At 41.3% G+C, this 19,543-nt stretch overlaps 2 protein-coding genes across 5 annotated transcripts in view; one reads left to right on the plus strand and one right to left on the minus strand.

The window, feature by feature from the left end:
• Positions 1–4,535: 4,535 nt before the first annotated feature.
• Positions 4,536–10,066, minus strand: ddx59 (DEAD (Asp-Glu-Ala-Asp) box polypeptide 59). Its single transcript, XM_050055831.1, has 8 exons — positions 9,948–10,066; positions 8,700–9,562; positions 8,138–8,320; positions 7,947–8,036; positions 7,191–7,442; positions 5,562–5,714; positions 4,991–5,119; positions 4,536–4,903 (listed from the first exon to the last, which is right to left on the minus strand). The coding sequence occupies exons 2-8, from the start codon at positions 9,543–9,545 to the stop codon at positions 4,643–4,645; spliced, it is 1,914 nt and encodes a 637-aa protein (XP_049911788.1). The 5' UTR covers positions 9,546–9,562; positions 9,948–10,066; the 3' UTR covers positions 4,536–4,642.
• A 148-nt stretch (positions 10,067–10,214) lies between these two features.
• The window catches only part of camsap2a (calmodulin regulated spectrin-associated protein family, member 2a), a 60,774-nt gene continuing 51,445 nt past the window's right edge, over positions 10,215–19,543 (plus strand). For all 4 annotated transcript variants that reach the window (XM_050055476.1, XM_050055477.1, XM_050055478.1 and 1 more), the window contains exons 1-2: positions 10,215–11,318; positions 16,785–17,044. In XM_050055476.1, coding sequence (XP_049911433.1) covers positions 11,180–11,318; positions 16,785–17,044 — 399 coding nt within the window. In that variant the 5' untranslated portion in view covers positions 10,215–11,179. The remainder of the gene's footprint in view (positions 11,319–16,784; positions 17,045–19,543) is intronic.

A 19,543-nucleotide genomic window follows, 5' to 3' on the forward strand; every position in this document is an offset into this window, starting at 1 on the left:
CCTTCGCCCGCTTCAATTTCAAATCGTCTACGCCAGCGACAGCTGATTGGCTGAATTCTCGGAAATCGTTACGTCACATAATAGTATAGACAGGTAGTTACCGCAGTTTGACGCTAGGTGGCAGCATAATCAAGGTTGGAATGTTGTGTAGCAGTAAACAGTAGCAGCTGTTAGGTTGTATCCCAGTGAAAAATGCTGTTACTCATGTTTTCCTGCCTAAAATTAGCAGTCTACCGTTTAAAAAGTGACGTAAGCTTCACAGTTTAAACAACAATATCCCAAACTTCAAAGTCCACCTGCTGAGATAGTTGGAAAAAAGGTTTTAAGTTCTTTTTACTTGAGTTGAATTTATTGGATATTTGAGATGTATCACAAGAGATTGGGAACTACAGTTAGGAAATAAACACAGTAGCATAGGATATGGCATGCCAGCTTTGAAACCACAAACGTTCACAACAGTTGGGCAGAAACACGAGGATCCACACAGGTTCAGGTAGTGTCCTAATGACCTCATCAACCCCACCCACTGGCTCCAGGGCCAGGAAGCCAAACCAGCCTCAGAAGAAGGTGGCAGAGAGAGGGAGGTTGCAAAACTCAAAATATTCCAAACATTTTAACTGAAGGGGATACAGTCCTAAAAAAAATACACATCAACTTGCTGGTTTGTGGTGTACTGTAAGTGAACGTTGTTGAGAGAGAGTGGTGCTTGCCAACCTTTGAATCTTTGAACCTTTCACCTCCATATCTACAGAACAGTCGACTTTATAGTTGCATCACCAAGAAGACGTGGTTTCTCACACACCCTCTGACAAGTTGATACTCAGTTGTGAGGTAAAACTGTGCAACCGGCCATGATGAAATTCTGAAAAAATCTGACATCATTCTGCTGATTTTGGGTCATTCATTCATTTTTTATTCATTCATTTAATGGTAACATTTTGTTAAAAATTAGATGAGATAGAAAATGTCTTGCAAACAGTACCAATAACAACAAGATATTAACTATAGCTGCGGGCTCATGGTTAATCCGATCTGCACACCGTTTGAAATGTGATATCTAGATCCAAAGAATGTCTGATTCAGTTTTGGTAGACTATCCCAAGACTGCTTAGTGAATCATCTGCACATTTGTGTTCAGTTTGATTACAAATGTTAAAGGCATTTTTGATTCATGAGTATTTATATAAAACTGAAGTTAAAGACAAATGGACTGACATATCAAAATGTCCTTGATAACTTTAGATCAGCGATGTCTGCAACATTTCAGGACGATCATTCAAAAAAATTAGAAAATGTGACATTTTTTGGAGCAGAAAATTGCAGCAAAAAAAGCATATAAAGTACCAAAAGTAAAACTACTCGTGCAGAAAAATACAGGCTATAGTTTATTATTGTAATCTAATAATTGATGTATTAATGTGCCGTAAAGATCTTGAAGATGGAACTTATTTTAATAACTATATTGCTGGGTAGTTTAATTATATAATAATACATCATTATTTATTAGTTGACTGTATTTTGTATTAACAATCTGAGTCTGTAAAGTTTCTAAAGCTCTCAAATAAATGTAGTGTAGTAAAAGTTAGTATTAAGCTGCATGACGTACAGGTATCAAACTAAAGCTTCAAAATAAGTGTAGAGACTGTTGATAGTTGCTATAGAGTATTTGGGAAAAACCTCTTTTCTAAATGATTATACTGTGTGCTAAATTTAGCTTGCGTACTGAAAATAGAATGACAAAGCCATAACCTGGCAACAGCAGCAGTTATTGTTTGAAAGAGACCAAACTGCTTTTGATTCAGTTTTTGCTGCTCGGTCACTTTTGAGGATACCTTAGAAAAAGCCTCTGTCATTGTGCTCAGCATCATGACAGACCTGGGAGTGCTCAGACTGTTGGTGAAACAACAACTGGATGAGGCTGTTGAAGACATATTTGTGTTGTTTGAAAGAACAAGAGCAAGTTATGAAGAGGAACAATGTCGTTTAAAGGAAAACGAGAGGCAGCACAAACTACACGGTGCAGTTTTGAACCCGGAAGTTCAATCACACAGAACAGGTTTGTACAAATTCAATGTCATTATCATACTTTACTCATTTTATGGGTTTTAGTCACATTTTAGCCGCAGTTTTCAGGTAGCTGGCTAATATAAGACAGTTTAGACATTTTATAGCAGTTTATGTGATTTTAGTCAAGCACTGTTTGTTTGTTTTTGTGCTTTAGATTTTATTTTTGTGAATTGTGTCACTTAGCATCTGACTAGCTTAATTTAGCTGTGATGTTAAATGGGTTAGCTAACTAGCTAAGCCAGAACTTGCTGTGGCTTATTAGCTGCAGTGTTAAATTGGTTAGCTGACTAGCTAAACCAGAACTTGCTGTGGCTTATTAGCTGTGGTGCTAATTGGGTCAGCTAACTAGCTAAACCAGAACTTGCTGTAGCTTAATTTAGCTGTGGTGCTAATTGGGGAGCATATGTTTCCCGGGTTCTATGTTCCCCACTTAACCCTGCAAAAAAGCTTTTATGTTCCCCGCTTACACAAAAAGGGTTCTATGTTTCCCACTTGGTTGAGCGGGAAACATAGAACCTTTTTTCATCTATTATCATCTGCTATCAAGAGAAAGAAATCATGGGATTGCAGTGTTTGTGAGAAAAGACTCAAGAATGAGAGCCTTTTGAGGAGACACATGAGAGTCCATACAGGAGAAAAAACATTTGGTTGCAATATTTGTGGGAAAAGATTCAGCCAAAAGGATAACATGAAGGTACACATGATAGTCCATACAGGACAAAAAAACATTTGGTTGCAGCATATGTTAGAAAAGATTCACAACACAGCAATATCTCAAGATACACATCAGGGCCCATAGTGGACAGGAAGTGTGGAGTTGCAGTGTTTGTGGCTAAAGATTTGCTTACTATTCTAGCAACATACACTATATAAAGAAATAGGAGTGAAATCTATTAAAATGCATTGTAAAATAAGACTGGCCTTGTGATTTTTGGTGTTGCTGTAGCTGTGTTGCTCTTTGATTTGATTGTTTTATTATCAGTGGTCTTGTTTAATCAGAGTTGTGTCCCGTATCCAGTGATACGAGGAGAGATTTTACAACAACTGTAAGAAGGCATGGTAACTCACAGCAACAAAGTCGACGGACAGCATCATCTGCATCCTGCCATTCTCCATCGTTCTCGCAACGGCCTTCTTGTGCATCACAGCACTGCCGGCCAGCATCAAGAACTTCACCTTTAACTCAAACTCAGCTTTAGTCAGCTGAGTTTTTTCTGTGAAAGTGACCTCTTTTAAGCCCCCAAAACATATAATAATCAGTGATTTGATTAGTGAAATAATACTAATTCCTGTGCTACATCTCAGAGGGAAATACACTCTTTATTTCACTACATTTATCTGACAGCTTTAGTTTTAGTTACTTTACAATTTCTGTTGTTTACACATTCATGGGACATTTTTTTCTACTTTGACTACAGTTTCCTGATCACTCTTTAATACTTTTACTTAAAGGTTTTTTTAAATGTATAATCATTTAAAAACGAATAAAATACTTATGTTTTTAGCATGAAACTGCTTTATTCACTCTTTTTTACTGGTTTAAATAACCACATCTGTTTGCTTTGGAAAGGAAGAGACCTCTGCAGGCAATTCAGCTCCTGGTAAACACTTCCTGAACGTCTTGATCTAAGGTTACTTAGAGAAAAATGGCGAGCAGACATTAGCCAGTGCTAGGCTAGCAGCCTGTCTCCGACATACCAAACAGCGTCAGAGATACACTGATTTGTAACATGAAACTGCTTTATTGCGTGTTTTCACAGGTTTAATACACCTGGTCCATTTGTTTTGGAGAGGAAGAGACCTTGGATAATTTGCCTCCCAATAAAAACCTCCTGAACAATGAACACTGAAGGAATTCTAACCTGGAGTTCACACTTGGGAGAAGTTTCAGCTGGTTGCAATCTGAATTCCCCACCACTAGATGGCACTAAATCCCACACACTGCTCCTTAAGTGACATTTCCAATACAGGACTTTGAACTTGTAACAGATTATTTTTACAGTGTGGTATTCGTAGTTTTACTTGAAACTGAAAGATCTGAATATTATACCTAATTGCCAGAATAAATGTTAACAATGCGCATATCTGCAAATCACAGATGTTACATTTGCACTATATTAATTATCTTAAGTAAAAAATTAACATCACCACACGTTAATGACAGCTTGTTAAAACTGCAAAAACAGTTAGCACAATGATGTCTTGATGAAAAAACCTCTGCTTTTTGCGGCATTAACCCGGCTGGAGAAACAGCAACAGGTCTCATGTTTGGCGACTATAAAGCTGCCGGAAACACAGCGCTGACTCACTAGAAAAACAGCTGTTGTTGTTGTTTAATGGTCTTGAACAGTGGTCTGGAGCATGGCAGGCATCTCACCTAGATGTCACTTCATCATCCCTCCTCTTCACCTCCTGAGGACAAGGTCAGCTCATATACTACTTCAATTTAAAAATGCTGATATGATACGTATGAGACCTCAAAGTTTATTTTTTAATAAAACACTATACAAAATAAACATTTAGCATTTACTCAATAAATAGACAGAACCATAACAGGAATGATTGAAAGATAAGGCTATTTCTTGCGACGGTCGTGTTTCCTTATGATGTCAATGAGGTTGTTCTTGGTGACCAGCGTTTCATCAGGCCCCTGCTTGGCCTTTTGTCTCTCCCTTCTCTGCTGCTCATGGAGGTGAGGTGAATTAAGGAGCTGAGGGGGCAGGATGGACCCTGTGGGTTTGACCCGCTTCACCACCTCCAGGAACAGCCGCTTATTATTGTTGTTGAGAAAGGTGATGGCTGTTCCTCTGTGTCCCAGCCGACCTGCCCTGCCCATCTAGAGGGGACGAAAGGAAGGGATGTTGCTTTAAAAAAAGACACACACACTCTGAAGTTCAACTTTTCCACTCTGGGTGTTACTAACCTGATGGACATACTCATCCATTGTGTTTGGCATGTCAAAGTTAACCACCAATCTGACGTTAACTAGGTCCAGTCCTCTTCCTAACACACCTGTACTGATCACCACTTCAAAGTCTCCATCCAAAAGACCCTGAGGAAGAAACAGGGCAAACATTACACTGTCGGACATGTTCAGCACTTTCAAAACCCTATGTGGACTGCAACATTATGAATGACCTAATTTTAACCAGTATGCACCCAAGTATAAATAGCTTGAATGAGGTGAACTAGCAGAGACAGAGTATGTATGCACTGCAATGCAGGAAGGAAGCATCTTCTAAATATGAAGAAACTTTGGGGCCCTTTACTTTTGTCTTTCTAGGTTTGTTTTGCCCACAGGATTCATGGTTCTGACAGCATCCTCCTGCCTTCAATATACTAATAAAAACTGCTGTGTCTGTTACGTCTTAGCTCTCCGTGTCTGCGGTCTTCCAGCTAAAAGTGATTCAGGAGCAACACTCTTGGACACCAAACATGGGAGAGCTGCTACTTATCCACTTGACAGTGCATGTTCTGGCTGCCTCTGGCCTCACCCTGAGGATGCGGTTGCGTTCCCACTGGCTCTTGTCGGAGTGGATTGCCACAGTATTGAGGCCTGTCACCTTGGCGACCGCCTCGCACAGCAGATCAGCCCCCAGTTTACAGTCTACAAACACAACCACCGGGGGCTGGTACAGCTTGCTGTCCTGCAAAGCCACAAGAGAAAACACAGGAGCTATGTTACATTTTATTTGGCATTTTACAACATTACCATATCTCTACATTCAGCAACTCCATATACAGATTGAGCTGCTATGTATATTGACTTACTTTTTAACTTTGATTTATGATTTACTGATCGGGCTGCAAGGAATTTTTAAAAATGTAAAAAAAAAAATGTGCATGTCACTTTGCTGGAGGTGGCTTTTCAAATGTTTGGACAGGTTCAAATGGTCAAAATCTGCCAGCAGATGGCAGTCATGACACTCCAGCCAGCAACACACACTTCTGAGGAAAAACGGCTGACAAGGCCGGCTTGAAAAGATCATTTACCAGTTTGCTTACATCTCCAGTTTGCTGCCTGCAACTAAAAGGTCTTTCCCAGCAGATATAACAAGTTTAACCTTGACAACCTGTACCATATAAGTGTCAATGCTCCCTATTATCTGGTCCCTATTCATTTCTTGCAATACATACCTGGACAAGGCAGGAACAACTTTACACAGCTGAAATGCATGCCATTAAAAGTAGGCTGTTGGCATCCGTCTCCTTTTCCAAATGCTTATTTCCCACATTGATTAATACAGTGTTTCTGCCTAGAGCAGCAGGGTAGCTTATGTGATAATGGTGGGGCTTCTCTCAGCTCTAAATCTACTGCTCCAGCTCAAATTTGTGAGAACCTGCCATGATTATCTAACTTTAGTTTGAGCACACTTTCATATACCATGCTGTAAGAGCTGCAACAAATTAAATTGCTGTTTTGAATGATTTCTGCATCATATCCACTCCAGAGTTTTGGTCCCCTCCAATTCCACAGTACTCCTGCAAGCTCCACCACTTTTCCCTTGTCACAGACAGTAGCCTTAATACTCTGAATAAGCAGTCGTAAATAATGAACCTTAAAAAAATCACCATCACAACCACCCTCCACTCAGAACTAGCTCCCGTTACTCACACAGTGGTGTAACAACACTTCTTCGCTGGCTTAACTAAAGCGGACCCTTCCTGCCCTGCCCTGTATAAATGGTACAAGCCATTGCTGGGATTCCTGGAGTGAGTCCATGGCTCAGGGCCCACCCACTTCCTCCAGACGGGGGCCAGGGCTGCAGCTATGGCTGTCTAAATATGGTGTAGTGGGGAGACTGGTCTTGGAGCTTGAGGAATTACCACCATTTAACAGCCAGTTAATAAAATACCAAGCTGGTACCAGTGTGTATCAGGACTATTTTTCTGTGTCTGTCCCTACAAAGCACTTCATGGTGTTTCAGAGAACAATTAGACCGGGTCTTACACAAGAACTAAGAAAACTGCTGACCTCTTAAACAAAGCCCCATGTTGGCAGTAAAAGTCAGCTTTAAGTAAAACTCCACCCAAGTGAGAACCAAGCAGACTTTGTGCTTTGTTTTTAAAACATTCTTCTTCAACACACAGCTCAACATCTGAACGTCGCGTCTATAACTTACATTAAGAATCTCAAACAGCTTCTTCTTCTTGGAGGGTTCCTCTACCCATAACAGGATCTGCCTCACGTTGGCACAGGGCTGATTCTTCTCTCCAATAGCAATACGGATGGGGTCACGGACCAATCGGGCAGCCAGCTCCTCCGTCCCTGTTGGGATGGTGGCCGACGCCAGCAGAGTCTGGTGTTCTTCGGGGACTTGTTCCAAAACCTCCAGTACCTGCTGCTGGAAGCCCATCTTCAACATAGTGTCGACCTACATGATACACCAGGAATACAAATGGTTCCAGGACTTTCTCCATTTTAAAACTGTATGATTTCTACACACTCAACAGCTTTCAACTGAATATTTGCAAAATCACTCTTATGCTATTTGGTAAATTCTCAATTTTACAGCATGTTTTGGGATATGGCATGACTTTAGTCAGAATTAGCAAACATAAAATCCACAGTTTGCTAATCATGATGCAAAATTTGAATAGTAACATAATTTAAAACTGCTGCTGTATCACCACACATGAAGGGTTTTCTGAAGGATCTTAAGTACTGATCCTTGGATGCTGAAACATAACTATATTTGGTGGATTAATTTTCATTTGATCAAAAGATCAAAGTACCAGTACATATAAAATCCGTTAATTTAACCTGTTAGGTCCTTTTTGTTCTTAAAGTCACAAAATGCAATGTTTTTGTTCCAATGTTAAAGACCTTTTGAGTGCTTAACTTCCAGCCAATCTGAATTGCACTGTGTTTGTCATACCTCGTCAACCACCACGACCTTCACTTTGTCCAGCTGCACTGCCCTCTGCTTCAGGATCTCCAGGAGTCGTCCTGGGGTGGCTATGATAATCTATAGGGGGATTAACAGGGGAACATGATGCTAATGAAAATTGAAGACTTATAAAATGTTTAAAACAGGGGAGGAGGAAATACTTAAAACAAAGACTGTACTTTGATGCTGCTTTTGAGGCGGTGGAGTTGTGGGGGAAGCGGCATGCCGCCCACCAGCAGTGCGGTCCTCATGTTGGGGAGGCCCATCACAAGCTCCTTGGCCTGTCTCTCTATCTGAATGGCCAGCTCCCTGGTGGGGGTCAGGATGAGAGCCACAGGGCTGCCCACACTGTGTGCTGGCTTCTAAAAAAAATAGAAAACATATAGTATTTCTAACACCTGGTCTTTTTACACAAAGTGGTCCTACTTCTGAAACTGGCTTAAACCAGGACAGAAATGTGCCCTGGAACAAAAAATGTTTTAAGAAATGCTGAGAATTAGCTAACAAGTTTCCAAGTTGTATAAATACTTTAATTCAAACAACCTAATGTTATGTAATGGCCGAGATTTACTGTACCTTATATGTTGTGTCACAAGCCATAAACAGAGTTAGCAGACATGTAAAGCACAAATCAGGCTGTTAAAATTTTTTTAAAATGTGCACTTGTGACATGCAGGTTGCTGGTGTTTCGCAACTGATTTTAAAGTAGGTGTCTCTGGGTTTGACTGAGTATCACTGTACCTCCAGTGCCCTCACTACCACTGGCAGCAGGAAAGCTACAGTCTTCCCTGAGCCTGTGTCAGCGCTGGCAATCACATCCCTGCCACTGAGACCAACAGGGACCATCTGCATCTGGACCGGCGTGGGTGCCTCATAGCCGGCCTTTTTCAGGTTGCCACTTAGCGTGGCAGGGAAGCCGCAGTGTTCAAACTCAACGATGGGTCTCCTAACGTCTCTCCCCTGGGTTTCAATGCCCAGCTCCTGTTTAATTCGTTGCACCTGCTCATCTGTGAGGCCTGATATGAACCGATCCTCCTTGTAGGAATAGCCGGCCTCACTTTCATTCACTCCACCAGTGTCAGCTGTTGGCTGTTGAGTCCTTTCACCTTCATTTGTGTCCTTACGGGTGAACACATCTGCCCCGGTGCCCATCCCCATTTGTGCCAAGTGTTTGGCTTTGCACTCAAGACTGCAAACATCATTGTCTGTGCTGTCACAAATGTACTCCCCATAGCGACCACACATTACACACACAGGCTCCCCTGGCTCGGGCCACCTTTGGCTCTTCTTGAAGGATTTGACAGGTTCCTCCTCTTCCTCTTCCTCCTCCTCATCATCTGTGTCACTTGAGGCACTTGACTTATGTCCATCCTCACGCACTGAGCTCTCTGTCAACCCTGCAGAGTCTCCAGCTGCTTGTGTCTCATCCTGTGTGTTGGTGTCTTCACATGCTTCCTCCTTCTGAACAGGTGTCACTGAAGTACCTTCATCTTTCCTCTCCTCCTGATCTACCTTGCTTTTCTTATTCAAAACTTGCCTTGAAACCTGGGCAGGTCTTTTCACCTTCAGGGCTCTTGGCATAAACATTCTTATGGATAGTTAACCTGTGTACAACAGAAACAGAGATACACATTAATGTCATGGGTTTAAGGGGTCATTGTTTTGATGTAACAGCAGCTTCTCAAAGTGGTGGAAGACTGGGCTTGTATAGCATGACGTTATTCCACAAAAATAACGTTTTATTTACAACAATGAAAAGGGGTGTTCTTTACTTTGACATTTGCAGCGTAGAGTCCAGTTATATACGTACAGTAACCAAAGTAAAGTTTCACAGAGACAGATAAAGCTTCCTCCTGGCTTCCACTGCGAACAAGTCAAATTTTTCGTGTTTATTGAGAAAACATTTGTCAAACCAAACTTCGGCCATAACTAACTCATGAATGCCGCGGAGTATCTTAGCTGAATGTTTAAATTAACAGCATTACATACCTGCTTCCAACGCGTTATCTTCCAACGTTTCAAAACAATCACCGACGCAGAATTATGACGTCATGTAATGGGGAACGTTGGGAAATGTGGTTCGGAGAGCAGCGCCTTTTTTGCTCTACCTTTCTGCCGGTCGTAAGGCTCCTGTGTAACAGCGTTTAACTTCTTTTTGTGTTTTTGAAAAATAAAAGTGATTAAAAAATAATTAAGTATTTGGGATTTCTATAAATTTTGAGTCTTCTATCCGATGTCATGTTTTACATTGTACGGGGTGTGGCTGGAGAATTTAACCCTGCTACTACAAGGTATTTTAACCACTGGCTGGTCGTCAAGTGGTTTAATTACCGATCTGACGTCAAGTCGAGCTGTCAAAATTATGAACATATGGTGACATGTTCTTATAAAGCGTCAGGGTTTTTTGTTTTGTTTTGTTTTCTGGCTAATTGTACGCAGGCTGTCCCCCTTTTCACGCTGCATTCAAATGCTCATCGAAAACTCAAGAATTAATCCTAAAATGTGCAGTTATGTGGAATAAGGACGTGAAATGACGAGGTTTGGATTTGTGTGTTGTCATGGGGTAAACGTATGATGTAGTCCTCAACACCATACAACTTTAAATACACGACACTATAAAAACAATACAAATATAACAATACAACACAGTCCCCAAACAAAAGTGTTAACATTCCGGATATCTGTGAATGTACCCACCGCGCATGCGCATTGCGCAACAAAGGTGCTGGGCTTGGAGAGCCACAGTGCGGCAGGAAAACCGCACCACGGCACCAAAGGACAGAAGAGGGGAGGGAATGCCAAACACATACGTTATCCATACAAGACTACATGGACGTGAAAGGGAGAAGCCGTCTGCTTCCAAAGAATCCAAAGAATGGAAATATATCTGTTTCCATTCCAGGTGAAGACCAGCTTTTCCTCTGAAATCCAAGGAAACCTTCCCGGCTGGGTCTGACGAAGCCCATTTCAACTGGTAGACAGCAGTATGGATGAAAGACGCCAAGACTAGCGACTCATTGTGTCAACGAGACTGAATAAGACAAAAAAACCCGCAGTCTGTCTTGTGTTTTATGACTGAAAGGACCCGTGAACAGTCTGCGGAGAGACACCGCATCTCACCGTTTTACACCCGTTTATTGTTTTCCACGAAATTCCAGTAGTGGGATGCGTTCGCGTTGTGTTGCTTCATAGGGTTCAAGAATTGAAATTCAGGGAGAAATATGGGTGAAGTTCAGGATATCAGGGATGTTAAGAAGACCTTCGTTGCCCCAGCAATAAAGTCTTTTGAGCACTATGACCTCTCCCGAGCCAAAATCTGTTGCAGCCTCACATGGCTGGTGGCCAAAGCGTACGGGACAGGTAGGTGCATCATTGTACCTCAGTGTAGTCTGCTGCACGCTGCATGGATGGTTTTGATTTTCAAATGCATGCTTGCCAGAATTTTAATGACTTACTACAGGAGCTGATGCAATACGTGTTAAATATGCCCTTAGTTTGAAAAGGCTCTAACATGAAAACAAACACAAAATGTTTTACACTGAAGAGACATCATAGATATCCAGTATGGACCCATCATTGAGTACCCATGCCAGCATTCTGCACTTGTATCCCCTGTAGAAATATAACAGTGATTTTCCATCAGAGTAAAACCAAACACCTTTGTGTTATGTTGCCCATTGCGGATCATCTTAAATAAATTGCCCTTTGGAAAGCCAATAAAAATCATCCCTAGAGGACAGATAAAACCAGCTCCCTGTGTTGGATCCTAGTGATCAATAAATATGTTGTCCAACATAATGGAAAGGGAGCATTCAGTCAGTGTAGAAACATGCAGATAAGGTGTCCTAAATGATGTCACCTTCAGGAAACAGCAATCCAAATTTAGGAAGAGATGCATCACATGGGAGATTTTTTATACATTGTCAGCAGGGTTTTTATAGCACACAAATGCTCTGCTTGTTTACGGTTATGCGGGTAAATGAAAAGGCTTGTGGCTGTAGTCAGCAACCCTCACAGAAAGAAATCAATAGTACTTTCAGAAATACTGATAAATGCTTTTCCTTATGGACTCTCATAACTTGCCTCAGTTGAAATCACTCTTGATTCATATATATGACAGTATGGATTTAACTCAGAATATGAATATGAGGGTAAAATTTGTTTTAAAATTAAAAAGTTATCAGAGGTTTCTTTTGTTATAGTAGTATTAAAAATTGACAGACATGGGGTTTTTAAATTTGATCGAGACCAACTCTTATCTTGGAGAGAGATGTGACGTTAACGTAGGGAATGTATGCATATAACCTGGTTCTACACCTCTGGATGGCCACCCACATTCACACACATTTCGGTCTGATTATCTGGCTAGTGTGGGCAATACACATAGAAAAGAGGAGGGTTGTAACACCGTGGTCCAGAGTCTCACCTCTACATCATCACCCTAGGGTTCAAAATTGATTCAAAACAGCAAATGTGGTGCTGTGTTGTTTGTTTTTACCTTAAATGGAACATCTTTTTCTTGCATCTAGTTGTTTGTGTTAGACTATACTGCTGCTGAGAAACTTGCTGCAAAATTTGTTCCACTCTAAATGATTAAAGTCAATGCTTCTGTAAAGTTTTACTGTGTCGTTTAATGGTGCATTGAAGTGGACTGTGCATTCACAGGCAACTCTTTTTGTATTGAACATATAAAATGTATTTGATTGTACAACCACAGTATTGCATCAGTTTGACTTCAGATGGATGGATGTTCTCTGTCACACAAACTACCAAAGGTGACACATAACTTCGATCACCCTCTGTTGCCCAACAGTAGAAATTACAACAACATGGATTAACAGTATCTCTTTTCATCAACATTTCTGTCACAACCCCCCTTATACTGTTGTGACTCTAAGAAATGGTGATATGTTACTGACACACACACAGTTAAGTCACATTTTCACAGTGTGAGCAGCAGGTGTTTATTAGAAATGTGTAGTGAAGAGATAATGCATCAACATCTTTCATTCTCGAGTGGAAATGTGCTAAATTGTGATGTCCGTCACATGGTTTCGGCATCTCTTTCCACCCTTAAGCAGCTCAAAATGCACATACAATGAGTGAGGACTGCTTGCATTCTTTTAGTCTCTTAAAATTCTAGTCAAGTGCACCACTGCACATGTTGGCATTCATGCTATGTTAGGTGACAGAGCCAGGGCTGATAAGGTGGCATCAGTGAACAAAGATGCATAACAAGATCACTTTTCTTCTGAGCCATTAATGTGGAAAAACTGGTATGACTGGCATTGTGCTTTTACAACGCGTAGCCCTAGAGCTACAATTAAAGCTGTAATGCACAGCCTCTGGCCAAATGAAGGAAATAAATGCTCCCAACACTCCCGGCAAGTGATTGAAAAAAATCAAGTCACTGCTTTCACTGCTTCTTTTATAACTTCTTATTAATTGACCTTCTATATGTATTCCGTTAGGAGGGTATGTGAAAGATGCTACAAAACCACATTTCAGATTAAGAACAATGAAATGTAGAATTCTTAAAATTGCACATTTGCTCTTATCGCAGCTGAAGTTACTCTAACAGAGAGTGTCGCACTGAGGATACGGTCAAAATGCACGTTCTCTGGTTGTGTTCTGTCCTAATTTTGCTTTTATTTCCCATGTGACACAAATCACATGTGTGACCCACACACTAATGTATATGAACTTATTCCAGCATTCCCATTACAGTACCTAAATGTGGGTCATTTACCTGAATCAGAGCTGTAATTTGGACTTGATAGCCAACTTTATTGATGTTCAGAGAGATGCATCAAATCATTCGAAACACATATAACGGAAGCAAAATATGCTCCACTAAAAAATGAAAATGAGCAACAGTTTGTCCTTAAATGCCGTGCTCCATTCACTTACACTGAAGTGGAAATTATTTTTGTCTAAAGCTGAGTCCTCAGGCAGATCTCTTTGTTAAAGGCCTTGGAAATACAGTAGTGTGCGGTTGACTAAGTTACGGCTCTGCACAGTTGAAAGTGGGAGCTTTTGAGAGTTTTTATTTCCTCTGCCTAGACTTACATCAAGAGCAGAATCACGTCTTTAAAAAACATGTTTCTTCATACAGGTTTAGAATCTGTTTAGAGTGCTTAGCCCCTGTGTCGAACAGCTCCGACATCTCTCATTTAGAGTTGGGTGGGGAAACAGAATTACACTCAGAAGCTGACTGTGTGAGTGTTTCAATCAACGGTTTATGATCGCAGTCTTTATGACTAAAAGTACGAAATATAAAAGATAATACAAAACTACAACACAAAAACATCTATGTAGGCGGCCCCCCGAAATAACTTAACAGACTCAACAGCACTTAGTAACAGAGAGAATCTGTCTTCATAAATGCAAGGTGCAAGACAGTCTGTCTGTTAATCTTTTGTATTCTGTTCTTTCCCATTCACTCTGTTATTCATTTTGATCCCCATAACTGAAGTTATTAAAATACAATTAAAATAACCAACTCAGCTCCATCTGTATTCAGTGCGGACAGAATGATGTTCTTCTGCTTTAGCCACCGAGCACATTATTCCTTGCGCTGTGTTGTAATAGCCCAGTGAACATGAGATTCCTTGCAGATCCTCTGTGTATTTTCAATCAGGACTGAATGAAATGGGCTGATTCCAAAAATACAGCTCTCCAGAGAGAGAGTTAGAGAGAGGGAGGGAGCGAGAGTACAAGAAAGAAGGAGAAAGAGAGGGAGAGGGAGAGCAGGCTCGTCTCCAGATTTCTGCCTACGCTGCTCCGAATACTTCACATGCATCTGCCTCATTACACCAATGCAGGAGTGCATCAAGAATATGCAGTCCAGTAGATGCAAGATGTAGCCTGTGCAGCGGATCATGTGCTGTTAGAAAAACAGCACAAATGGAAACCACTGTTTAATGTCCGATATATATAACTCGGGTACACAAGCAGAGCTAAGAGGAGATTCACTGTGACCAGAAGCTGTCCTGTTTGAATCCTGGGTAAAATATTGGGGTGAAAGTTTGTGCAATTCTTGCCCTTGTTCAATACATTTAACTCTAAACAGCAGCTGGAATATTGTTGTAAAGAAAGGTTTCTTGGACTTCCATGCATAAATAAAACCTTAAATACCACAAATGTAATGACATATTGAAAGATGAATCACTGTAGTAAATTTTATGTGCAATCTTCGATCAAATATGACTGATGAAATGATGCACGTTAAGTTTTCTGTCTGCAGTGAACACCATGGATCGATGTGAACACTGCTCTTGTCGTTAGAGTAATGTGATATTTAAGCTCAGCTAACTGAGCCACAAAAGACAAACACTGCTGACTTTGTAGTCTTCTTTAATAAGCAGACATTACAGTGACAACAAGGTCAGCGAATACTGGAAGACACAATCAGGGCTCAGGAAAAATAACATGAAATAAAATGCAATTTGCAAAGTACCTGAGCAAAATGTGAACACGCTGCCAGCTCTAGGCGTGCTGCTCTGCAACTCAGCATGACCACTGACCCTTCTATGGAGGGTGAAGGGGGAGGGCTGGAGAAAACATAAATTTCTTTGTTTGGATCAATAACATATAGTACTTACAGGAAAAGGATATAACCTAGATAGTCCATCTGTAGATGACCTTGTTGATAGTGGTCAGTCCAAGCAGGTGATTCATTGACTGTTTTGTGCGCGTGCGTGTGTGTTGGAGGATGGGCAGCAGTGTCGGAGTGTAAAGATGTCAACACATGGCACGTTTCTCTCCGCACACATCCAGGCAGTGATTGAAATTTACATCTATTCTTCTGCTGCTGACACAGCGATGAGCTCTGCATCTGGATCTGGAGTGTGTGCAGATGTATTTTCATGTTTTCACACAGCAGCAGCAGCATCCTATTTGGAACTAGGCAATCTTTTTCGTGGAAAAAGAGGGATATGCATTGGGTTGGCTCTCACAGATATTTTCTGTACAATGCTTTTCAAGCACTGGATTATAGAGAAAGGTTCCCAGCTCAGCAAACACTGGCAAGACAGGTACTAGGCACAGGCAATAAAAAACCCCAATGTTTTTGAATTATTTGTGGACTATCCCCTTGCAGTGGGCTTGCTTGAGGTGATACACGATACACGCACACACACACACACACACACACACACACATGCAGGCAGGCTCCCTCTTTGATGAGGCAGGCAGTGAGAGGGGTGTTCCCAGGGAGCTGGAAGCTGCAGAGATACAGACTAGATGAATCGATCGGGTTCCACTCCTCCTGCAGTTGCTATAGCAACGCTAAGGTCTATCCACACATATCTACGTCAAGATATTGTCAAAGCATGGCAATGAAAAATGAAGCGGGCCTGCCAAAGATGGCAGGGAGCACTGTGCGCTGAGAGGAAAAATCTTCCCAAAAAAGCCAAACTCTGTTGCAGGTTATCAGCTCTGTATTTTCACTTTTTGTTTCCACAGTTTGCAACAGAATTTAAATCATTGCTTGTGAAAAATGGGTGAAAGGCAGTGTTTTTTTCTGCTTTTATCTTGAACTTGCATCTGAACTTTTCTTTGGTGTTACTTACTTACCGTATTCTTTATCACACACTTCTCTGTGAGCCTGCCGAGCTGTATATTTCATTGATGGTGGTGATTTTTATGATGTCGTAAATTAGAAATATGCTACTGTGGTGGTCTTGGTTGCCATCATGTTAATATCTAAAGTGCAAATTGTTCATATGCCTCAAGTGAAATACATTAGTGCCATGTTCTTTTTATTGAGCCTCCCAGGAGATCAGAAGACTCTCTAAATCTCACTGTCTCCCCTCCCTCATACAGACAGCATCCCAGCAGACCTAAAGGACCCTTTCTACACAGACCAGTATGAGCAGGAGCACCTGAAGCCTCCCGTGGCCAGCCTCCTGCTGTCTGCGGACCTCTACTGCAGGGCCGGCAGCCTCATCCTGAAGAGCGACGCTCCCAAGCCCCTGCTGGGCCACGACGCCGTCATTCAGGCACTGGCTCAGCGCGGACTCTACGTCACTGACCAGGAGAGGCTGGTCACTGAGAGGGACCTTCGAAAGAGGCCTCTTCAAATGGTGAGAGAGCTTTTTAAATCCATATTTGAGTTGCAGGGGTACTGGTGAGATTGAAATGGGGATATACAGTCAATTTTGTAACTTCCTGCTTTGCATATTATCTCATAGTGGTCTTCATATCTAGGAAATCCTCCAACTTTCTATTTTGAGTATTCCCAGCAGTAGAAATCGACACCAGCTCTGTACCGTACAGTGATAGCGACTTTTCTTTTTCTCAATCCCTGAGGCATATTTTGCACATCTTTCCTCATTCCTTCATTCCATCCAGCTTGCCTTTCAAACTCTAGTTAATCAGGAAAGAGAACATTCTGAAGAAGCAAGGTACAAGAACAGGAAGCTGTGCCCACATTCACATATTTGTGCTCACATGCACTCGTGCACAAGTTGGTTGATCCTGCTGCATCCCAACAGAGTGGTATGCTTCGAAGGCAGCTAAGTTTTGCCCAGGTTTTGCAAATGTTATATTTTGCTCAGCCTTTAGTCAAGATATTTTATTTTTAAGAGTTAGCACAGGTGTGTATAAAGAGTAAGAGCTGAATAAGTCAAAATAGACATTAAATTCAATAAACCTTAATAAATGGACCTTTAAGCTTACCGCTGATAATGATCAGTGCAGCTGTTCTGCTGGCATGATTTGTAAAATGCTTACTTTGTGGTCATTCAGTTATAAGTGGCCAACCACTGTGACTTCGGAAATGAGGTTCCCATCCATTTTGCATTGTGCACTTTGAAAGAAATCACTTCAGTGTAGTGGAAAGTACTTTTTTTTTCTCAATGGCCAATAACTTCCTATAATAGCAACAATTTGTACAACACATTTGATTTCAAATATAATCCAAAACCACCACAGCCCAGTAAACAAGTGCAGTAAACCAACACAGCAACAATGGATAACCAGTATAAAAGTTACAAGACAGAAGGGGTGTAATGTATTCAGTGTTCCAGGTACAGATTTTTCAAGCCTGTCTGTACTGGAACAGCACAAGCTGACTTAGACCCGAAGGCATCTACTGCCCTGTGTGTATGTGTCATCTCTCACCATCTTTATAGCTCAACTGTCTGTGCTGGAGCTCACTTCAGAGATAACTTTGCAGGCATCCAATTGATTGAGAACGAGGGATCCTCATTATTTGGGGGCAAAGTCTCAATAGGAAGCTTTACTGCTTCAGTGAGTTGCAATTGAGACACGATTAGCACACAGTTTGCCTGCAGTCTGTTTGTAGAGTCTTGCTGGTTTTAATTTCCCTTGTATGCTAATTCAGAAGTTATTTAAGTTTTGTTGGGGTTTAGATTCCAGGCACTTTGTTTAGTGAAGACAACAAGTATTTTTAGTGCGAGCTTATCTCACATGTTGTGTATGTGCATGTGTGTGAGTACGGAGTTTTCTTCACAGTTTATTTTCTGGTCCAGAGCTGAATAGGGTTTTGCACTTGATTTTAAGCCGGCACAGTTCACGACTGAGTGGTTTGCCAGAAAGCAGCGGGGTGTGTGTGTGTGTGTGTGAGTGTGTGTGTGTGTGTGTGTGTGTGTGTGTGTGTGTGTGACTAAGCAGGTTGTTATGAATGTGAAAATGAGCTGCTAGAAGATTGTGAACCTACCTTCTGCCATTTCATTTATCTATGTTCAGTTGTTCCATCTTCCAGCCTTAAATTCTGCGTTCCTCCTTTTACTCCTCCCCCTTTGCCACCGCCCTAACAACACTTTCTTTTTGTCTCCACTTTTGCTTGTCTCCCTTTCCGCCATCTTGCCCCTCAATCCATAAAATTTCCCAAACCCCTTCCCTCTTCCATCCCTGGGGCTTCTTTATCCACATTTCTTACTTTATTCTTGCATCTTACCTCCATCTTTATTCCTTCCTCCTCTTCCAGTGTTCCTCTAGTCCTTTTTACTTCTATTATTAATCACTCCCATCTATCACCTAGATTCAGATCTAGATCTGCAGAATCATGGCCTGATAAATGCTAAAGGTTAAAAGGCCTAGACACACCCAATCGATCTAGAACTAGTGGCAACAAAGGCAGACTGTTGCGTTGCCTCACATCACCTGTGTCTGTATAAAGTTGCACTTGAACACATCGCAAACACTACAGCCAATGGCCAACTTACACTTACGTTCTGCACCTGCATGAGAAGAAATACGTCTACAAACCAGCAGGCAGCAGTAGTCTGTCTTCTTAATTCGGAAAGGGAAGCCGGAAGACCGACAGGACGGATTCAAGATGCTAAGTAGCCAGCTAGCATATGAATGACACAACAGGATATTGAAAGAATAAATGATATTTACCGTGCGCTAGTGAACAATAACACAAAGAATTACAAACATTTTCTGCCTAAGAGCTCAAGGGCTAAAAATTATAATCTTACCTAATTTAGTCATTTGTTTACTTTCCTCATTTCTGTTTCCCTTAAGTTCTTGCACTTGAATGCATCGCAAACATTACAGCCAACAGCCAACTTACACATACATTCTGCACCTGCATGAGAAGAAATGAGTCTACA

This window comes from Epinephelus moara, chromosome 10 (genome assembly GCF_006386435.1).
Source record: "Epinephelus moara isolate mb chromosome 10, YSFRI_EMoa_1.0, whole genome shotgun sequence".
NCBI classification, from domain to species: domain Eukaryota; kingdom Metazoa; phylum Chordata; class Actinopteri; order Perciformes; family Serranidae; genus Epinephelus; species Epinephelus moara.